Source organism: Oxyura jamaicensis, chromosome 13, assembly GCF_011077185.1.
Source record: "Oxyura jamaicensis isolate SHBP4307 breed ruddy duck chromosome 13, BPBGC_Ojam_1.0, whole genome shotgun sequence".
In the NCBI taxonomy this organism is placed as follows: domain Eukaryota; kingdom Metazoa; phylum Chordata; class Aves; order Anseriformes; family Anatidae; genus Oxyura; species Oxyura jamaicensis.
In genome coordinates this window covers 10,130,186-10,138,311 of record NC_048905.1, presented here as the reverse complement: position 1 = coordinate 10,138,311, position 8,126 = coordinate 10,130,186, and the positions used below count along the sequence as shown (strand labels likewise).

The following is an 8,126-nucleotide window of genomic DNA, read 5'->3' as shown; positions in this document are numbered from 1 at the left end:
CGGCGTTCCCCTCCCGCATACCTGGAAGATTGGGCTGTTTGGGTGCTCTGCAGTTGCTGTGATTCCTCTTGGAATAATCTAAGGTGGCTGTGGTAGAAAGCTGCTCTGGGGGAGCCTCTTGAAGTTCTTACAAATAAAAGCAGATGTGCTCAGCGACTTCTTACGCAGGCAATGTTCTCCTCAGCCTAGGGTTTCTATTGAGAAGCTGGAGTGCGCTACGTTTTCAAAAGACAAGTATCATGCAGTAAATCTCTCACCTGTGAGAGGAGAAAAAGAGAAAAAAAAATCTTGAAAATATAAAAACCAAATTCAGAATGAGTTTCATCAGAGATCTCTATTACCAAACAACACAGAATTCATTCCTTGTCTATTTTCACTTTCCTCTGGGGATCAATGATGATTAAAGGACAGGATAATAAGAAGGGGGGATGAGAACTTGCTGAGAAGCAATAAAAAATGAGAGAAAGAGAGAAAGGGAAAACAAGTATTTTAGTTAGCTAGTCAAGGTTAGTTTAGCACTGTATCTGCTTTAACTGACATTATGGAAAATTATAGATGGCACATAAGCAACTTCAGTAATGCTGAACCCCAGGAAATGCGTCTTGACAACTTAGTGAGCTTATTTGTTCTTCCAGGAGAATTTAACCCCCCCGTGATGCCTTTTATCTTCATTTTCTGATTTTTCATTTGGAAGTGAGATTATTATACCAAGGCAGGAACTTGCAAATCGGTGCATTCATCTTCCTTCGTTGGCTGCTGTGGCTAAGGTAAGAAAGAAAAAAATCCCCTTTGTAGAAAGAAGGGTTTGGGACGGAACTGCTCTGTTTCCAGGGCTTGCTACAGGACCTGAATGATTTTATTTTATTTTTAGTTATTTATTTTTTTGCATAGAAGCAAACACTGTCCGAAGAGAGGGGTCTGAGATTTTTGCGGGCAAGGAGTGCAGTTGCTTGACCCGAGTTTTCTCCCGTAGCCAGAGGCCAGGACTCAGCCCCTGCCCGCAGGCTGCCAGCCCTGGGGGTCCCGGCAGGTCCCGAGGGCCGGAGCCACTTGTCCCTCTGCTGCCCCCTCGCCTGACCCGGGACAAATCGCTCAAAATCCTCAGGCACCTGAGCACCCTCGGGAAAATGAACTTGAGGTTTTTCTCCTTGTTCCCTCCCTGCCCGTATGCAGGGATAGGGATGCCCCTGGGAACCGAAGTTTGCTCGTGGATGTTGCATCCTTCTCAGCCCCCCTCCAGCGGTGCCCACAGAGCCGTGTTCACCGGACCCGCTCCGTGCCCGACGGCGGCCTCGGGGTTCCCGTCTAGCGGCTGCCCCGGGCTAACCAAGCCGATTTTTTGGCTCTGAGCCCCGGCCCTACCGGGGAAGCTCCCCCGGGAGTCCCCAGGGGGCCTCTCTCCAACACTGGGCGCTGTGTCCCGGCGCCCCGCCGGCCCCCACATCCCCCGGGGTCCCTCTCCCTGCGGAACCGGGACGGCTTTGGGGGCTTTGTGGGGGAAAAGGGGCACACAGAGAGCATCCCGGCGGCGGTGCCCCCCTCTCTTGTGGGCTGCCCGGCGGTGGGGCGCGGGGCCGCGGCCGCCCAGGAGAGGGAGCCCGGTGGCCGCGGCTGCGCCGGGAGCCGCGGGGGCGCGGGGCTGAGGCGGGCGACGGGGAGGCGGCGCGGAGCGGAGCGAAGGGGAGCGCAGGGGGAGCGCTGCCCCGGCTGCTGCCCGCCCGCTGCCAAACCGGCTAGACCCGACCCGACCTCCCCCCGCCGGTGAGTACCGACCCCGACCCCGCTTGTCCCGGGGAAAAGGTCCCGAGAGTGCCCCGGGAGTGCTGGTGTCGGTCGGGGAAGCAGTGGGTGCCCCAGGCTGCAGCCGGCATCCTGAGCCGTTGCGAGCATCCCCCGGGCAGAAGTTGGGTGCCGGTCCTGACTTTTCGCATCGATGACTTGAACGCGGCCGGCTCGGGGCAGCACGCAACACCCCGTGGTTGCCGGGGCTCGGCAGACTTCAGGACGGGGCAAAGTTGTCCCCATGTGCCTTAAACTCCCGGGCAGCCTCTCGCAGCCCGGCTTTGCTTGGCATCCCGGTTATTCCCCGGGAAGGCAGAAAAATCGGGGAGAGGCAGCCCAGGGGGGAAGCTGCGGCCGGCCGAAGATGTGAGAGGAGGAGAAGGGGGGGGGGGGGTTGCTTTTTGCCCTCTGCATTGCCTCCATGCCTGTCTTCCCCTTGTCTTAATCCTTTAGGAAGGAGACGCCGGGAGGACAGAGCTTTCCCGGAGGGGCGATGCTGCCGAGCCCTGCCCCTGGCAGAAGAAAGCCCTTGCCGCCGGGACCCCCCTCGCAGCGGGACGGAGAAGTCCCCGGCCCCGGCGATGCGCGGCCCGGGGCAGGCTGCGGGAGAGCATGAAGAGCTGCCTTCACCTGCCTTCTTATTAAAAGGAAGAGCATGCTAAAGCCGGCCCCGACCCCTGGAGCGCAGCCCCTCTGAGCAGGAGGTGGGATTATTCCGTGGTGGCTATGGAGAGCTGTAACCTGGCAGAGAAGTGCTAAAGCCACTTGTCCCTGCTGAAAGAGGAACCCACTCCAGGCATCGCCGGCTTCACACCCCGTGTTGTGGCACATAGGAGCTCACTCAGGTCCTTCCTCCTCCTCTTGCCCTTCTTTCTCCCTCCAGGGAACAACAGAAGAGAGAACTGCTTCTCAGCTCTTGCCAGTGCTGGGAATACTGTGCCTTTTGCCTGGGATGAATCGCCCCGATGCACCGCTTCTGCGGGATGTACAAAGTGTGACGGGGACTGACCCGGCCACCCACGTTTGCCAAGTGATCGGCAGTGGCCATGGGCTGGAGGTAGCTGGACACACACTGGCGGGGTCCATCACGCACTGCCTGACAGCGCAGACCTGCTGCTGGCTGGAAAACTAACTTCTGGTGGTCCCACTTTGGCGGCTCCTGGTTTTACTTCTCCCCTGCCAATTTGCACTTTTAGGGAAAAACACACGCAGGCACCTGATGCGATGCAGCGTTTCTGGGTTGTTTTTTTTTGTGTAAGATTTGCTATGCAATTCCAAAACTAAATGAGGAGGAGAGACGGCCTTGCATCCCAGAGCAAACAGAGAATCAGAGGTGAAAGGTAGGAGCCAGAATTTCTCATTTAAATAAAACTAAATAACCTGAGCTGCTTCTTACTGAAAATCTTTAAAACACACCCACTGTATGTTTATTTTCTTTGTCTCTGGAAGTGTAAAACTTGACCAGTTTGGAACAAAGTGAAGAATTGCTCGCTGATGCTGCCCAGAAACAGAGGACTGAAGGATTTTGTAACAGGAGCGTGCTGAGGAGGAAGGAATGGAGTGTTTCAGCAGTGAGAAATTCAGGGGACCAAAGTAGAGAACAAGCACCTTGTATAGTACGCATCAGTAAATATGAAGGGCTAGTGCAATGGACGCTGGAAACACTCGATCAATAGTCTATTTAAGTGGGATATGTGTGAGCATGGAAAAGTGATTGCTTTCCTGTCTGTGGGGTATATTTGTAGAGGACAGCAGCAGAACATTTGCAGGTGATCATTCTGAATTAGGCTACTTCATGCTGGGGTGGTGCGACGTGTTTCTGAAGGGGATTGCTTAAAAACTGGTCTGTGGAGCTGACTGTACTTGTGCATTTTCAATTCTTGCTCAGAGAGCTTTCAATGTCATTCAGGGAGATTCAAATTGGATGAAGCCCATCTGGGGGTGTGGGGACCATAAGAAAGGATCTTTGGTCTGTTTGGTGACGAGTAATTAGTGGACGTCTGATGTCTCTGCAAGGAAAGGAGCTGATGTCGTCATCAAAGTCATGATATGATTTCCCCTCAGGAGAAACTATGACTTGGAACGACACCACTATGGACGGGGAAGGGTTGCTTGTGGAAAGGGACTCTTCCTTTCGGATTCTCACGGGCTGCTTCCTCTCGCTGCTGATCCTCTCCACGCTGCTGGGAAATACGCTGGTCTGTGCAGCCGTCATTAGATTTCGCCACCTGAGGTCCAAGGTGACCAACTTCTTTGTCATCTCCTTGGCTGTGTCAGATCTCTTAGTGGCGGTTTTGGTCATGCCTTGGAAAGCTGTGGCCGAGATTGCTGGTTTCTGGCCTTTTGGTTCATTTTGCAACATCTGGGTGGCCTTTGATATTATGTGCTCGACAGCCTCCATCTTAAATCTGTGTGTCATTAGTGTGGACAGATACTGGGCCATCTCCAGCCCATTTAGGTATGAGAGGAAAATGACCCCCAAGGCAGCCTTCATCTTGATCAGTGTGGCGTGGACTTTGTCTGTGCTGATTTCCTTCATCCCTGTGCAACTGAACTGGCACAAGGCTACCACCACAAGTGTTCTGGACCTAAACGCCAGTTTACAAGGTATAAGCATGGACAACTGTGATTCTAGCCTAAACAGGATGTATGCCATCTCCTCTTCTCTAATTAGCTTCTACATACCTGTTGCCATCATGATAGTAACTTACACGAGGATATACCGGATTGCCCAGAAGCAAATACGACGAATCTCAGCTTTGGAGAGGGCAGCTGTGCATGCCAAGAACTGCCAGACCACAAGTGGCAACAGGAGCAGCATGGACTGCCAGCAACCTGAGAGCAACTTCAAAATGTCCTTCAAGAGGGAAACGAAGGTTTTAAAGACTTTGTCAGTGATCATGGGGGTGTTTGTGTGCTGCTGGTTGCCATTTTTCGTGTTGAACTGCATGATTCCCTTCTGCGAGCCTACCGAACCGTCCAAGGGAGCAGAAGCTTTCTGCATTAACTCCACCACATTTGATGTTTTTGTTTGGTTTGGATGGGCTAATTCTTCCCTCAACCCCATCATTTATGCCTTCAATGCTGATTTCCGCAAGGCGTTTTCAACCCTGCTAGGATGCTACAGGCTCTGCCCTATGTCCAGCAATGCTATAGAGACTGTTAGTATTAACAATAATGGAGCAGTTGTTTTTTCAAGCCAACATGAGCCCAAAGGATCCAGCCCCAAAGAATCTAATCTGGTTTATCTGATTCCACATGCAATCATCTGTCCAGAAGAAGAACCTCTAAAAAAGGAAGAAGAGGGTGAACTATCTAAGACCTTGGAGAAAATGTCTCCAGCACTGTCGGGTATCTTGGATTATGAAGCTGATGTTTCTTTGGAAAAGATCAATCCCATTACACAAAATGGGCAACATAAGACCTGAGCAGTAAGGTTAACCCAGCAAGACCCAATAGTGTACATTGTAATAATCTTTTTTAAAAAAACCTAAGCTCTAGGGAGAAATACACATTTACACAAAGCCCAGAATTATTTTTCCTGGCATTGAAAGCAAATGTAATATATAAAACACTAAACAGCAAAAGATTCTGAAAATTGGTTAAAAAAAAAGATGTTCATCTGTACTCTTCATGCTGAGGAATATATACAAATTTGGATACAGGGCAGTAATAAAGAAAATATTTATCCTCTACACCTAGAGAAGCCAATTTCTAGTTTGAAATGAGGCAACAGATAAATGTTAAGTATTTAAAGATTAATGTTTACTAGAAGTTCAAAGATTGCTGTGTTTTGTGATAGTGGGTGTTAACAGGTCCTAATTTAAGGCTGAGGGATTGTAAAGGTAGGTAGAGGCCTTCTTAAAATTATTTCTGAAAAATAATTGAGCCTTATAATGAGAATGGTTATTTTTAAAGCTTTGGGAGGTAATATGTTGATACCGGTTTTATTTATTTATTGTTTTAAATTGATATTTTTCATATGTTATAAGAGATCTAGCTTTATTTATGTTATTTAAGATGTTTAAATAATGGGATATTTTTGGAGTGTCATAACTGCATTTTGGCCAGTCAACCAGTCAGCACTTTATTAAAAGCTCCGGTAGCCTGGAGAGCCAGTGAGGGTGTGAAGGAAGGCTGAGAAGCTCAGCAAGAGGTGAAGGAATCAACAAAACTGATGTGGTGTGGAGTTTGTTTGCTTATGGCCTTTTGTTTTTAAGTGGGATTTCTTTCAAAAGATAGGACCAGTGTTGACTGAGTTGTGAATTCTCTTCCCTTATAGAAATAAAAGAAATTGCTGCTATTTATTTTTTAAAAAGTTTAATGTTACAAAGACTTTGCTAGAATGTCAAGTTTGTGGATCTGTAAATACCTTAAATATGACTACAACCTTAAGAAGAATCCAATTTGAGAAGAAAAGCTTCTTAGATAACAATTCTTAGTATATAATGTTTTGTATTTATGTATGATAAACAGCTTTCTCAGACTTTTCTTATTTCAAGTCTTGGATATCTTTTCTGAACAAACACGGTTGGTTACAATGGTAGGAAACATGCCAAACCTCGTTATCATCTGTATTACTGCAGCAACACCAGGATCATGCTGTCTGTCTGCTCCTGTATCAGAGTTAAAAAGTGAGGTACCTAGTGCTTTACTTTGGAAGCTGGGAGGACATTACATTTTAGTAATTACCATGCCAACAGTCCGTTCAATAAGGAATAGTGCCTCATTTCCATTTGGGATTAAGACGTTTCTAACTATGGATGGAACTGCGGTCCTCACCTCAAAAACGTCCTGTGAGCTCCAAGCCAGAGTTGCCAATGTTCAATTCAAAAACTGCTACTTTTCCATTGTCCTTCCCCCGCTGCTTTCCCTTTGTAACGCCAAAAGCAATCAGTGAACGTTAGCAACAGGACCGCTGGGTGTTAATATTCAGCAGCATTCAAAGAGAACAATTTGTTTTCTGAATGGGTGCAAATACCCTCTGGAGAAACTTTTCGTAACATATATCAAAAAATGTGTTGCCAGGAAAAGAGAACTGAGAGAGAAAAAAATAATAATTCTAATGAACTCTATACATCCTGCATCAGGTCTGTGTATTTATGTATTGTGAATGTTTTCATAATTTTATTGCCTGTATGCTGCTTTCATACATATAATAAAATTATTTTGTGAAGAGAAGGTCAAATAAAACAATCCACATTGCATTTATTAAATACATGCTGTTTTTTGGCAGTTGTATTGATCGTGTTAAAGGCAAGGATGGTTCCTGTTTTTCCATTTGCCCTTATTTGGGAACACATCAGTGTGGCAGATGGGATTTTTTATTAGAAGCAGGAGAAAGTCCTCTCTGCTGAGAGACCTCTCAGCCCTTGCTCTCAGCTAGGGTTTGAAAGCAGTGCATGCAACTTGGAAAAAAACACACCCTGTTTTAATGCGACTGGTTAAAACATGTAATGTTTGGTTTACTGGTAACTCTTATCTCAGGTATTTTGCCTTCATTTAACAGAATAGCAAACTTGGTTTATAGCATGCTTTTAATGTTGCTTTTTAAAAGAAATTTATTTATTTTGAAGCTGTGCAGTACTTTTCAAAGCCCAATACAATCTTACCACTGGTGCCTGTTTTTTCTTTGGAGCAAAATGACTCATTTCAGAAGTGATGAGATGGGGGGGGGGGGCGTGGCTCAGCTGAAGTACAGAAATGTCACTCTGTTAACAGCGACTGGTGCTTTGCTTTTGTCTTTGTCAGCAGATTCAGTTTGAAATGAAGAAAAAAAGAAGAAATGTGGTCACTTTTGCCTCAGGCGTTACCAACATGGCTGGTTCAGCACCGGGGACCTGAGCTGGTGCAGGGGCAGTGGCGATGGCCAGCTCTCCCTCCCCAGCGCTGATGCCAGGGAGTTGTGTGCTGTCCCCAGTCAGTAAATGCAGCCTTTCTTAGCTTCCTGGGGAAAATTCTGCCATGTGGTCCAGATGCCTGATTTCTTTACGTGCCTTTGAGAAATTATTTTAGTTCTTTAAAAATTCACAGGCCAAAAATGAAGTTGTGTGGTTGCTTTGTTAATTGCATCTGCCTTCAAGAGCTTTTATTCTCAAAGCTCCGAGCACTTCGATATAATAGCAAAAATATGGTTTAAGGGGAACATGTAAAGCAAGATGCTGGTTTTGTACTAGCTGATACAAGGTGGTTTTATGTCCTGACACAAGTGGCTGCTGTGGTGTGACCAGGGGCTGTCCCAGGACTGCCCCAGCTTCAGAGGGGTGGTTGTGGGGAAGCTCCTGCTCCTGAGAGCTTCCCTTCAAAATGATGGGCTCCCTGCTAAAGACAGGGCAAGATGGACT

General features: G+C 47.5%; 1 protein-coding gene across 2 annotated transcripts; it reads left to right on the top strand.

The window, feature by feature from the left end:
* Nucleotides 1–299: 299 nt before the first annotated feature.
* Nucleotides 300–7,002, top strand: DRD1 (dopamine receptor D1). 2 transcript variants are annotated; one of them, XM_035339040.1, is made up of 3 exons: nucleotides 1,452–1,761; nucleotides 2,236–3,122; nucleotides 3,232–7,002. In XM_035339040.1, the coding sequence occupies exon 3, from the start codon at nucleotides 3,855–3,857 to the stop codon at nucleotides 5,208–5,210; it is 1,356 nt and encodes a 451-aa protein (XP_035194931.1). In that variant the 5' UTR covers nucleotides 1,452–1,761; nucleotides 2,236–3,122; nucleotides 3,232–3,854; the 3' UTR covers nucleotides 5,211–7,002. The 2 variants fall into 2 exon arrangements, with proteins under 2 accessions (XP_035194930.1, XP_035194931.1); XM_035339039.1 differs by lacking the exon at nucleotides 1,452–1,761 and adding an exon at nucleotides 300–767 and having other exon boundaries at nucleotides 2,236–7,002.
* The last annotated feature ends 1,124 nt before the right edge of the window (nucleotides 7,003–8,126 follow it).

Bases quoted from the DNA above. Each gene is read 5' to 3' on its own strand.
- DRD1 (XM_035339039.1), top strand. From the start codon at position 3,855: ATGACTTGGAACGACACCACTATGGACGGGGAAGGGTTGCTTGTGGAA.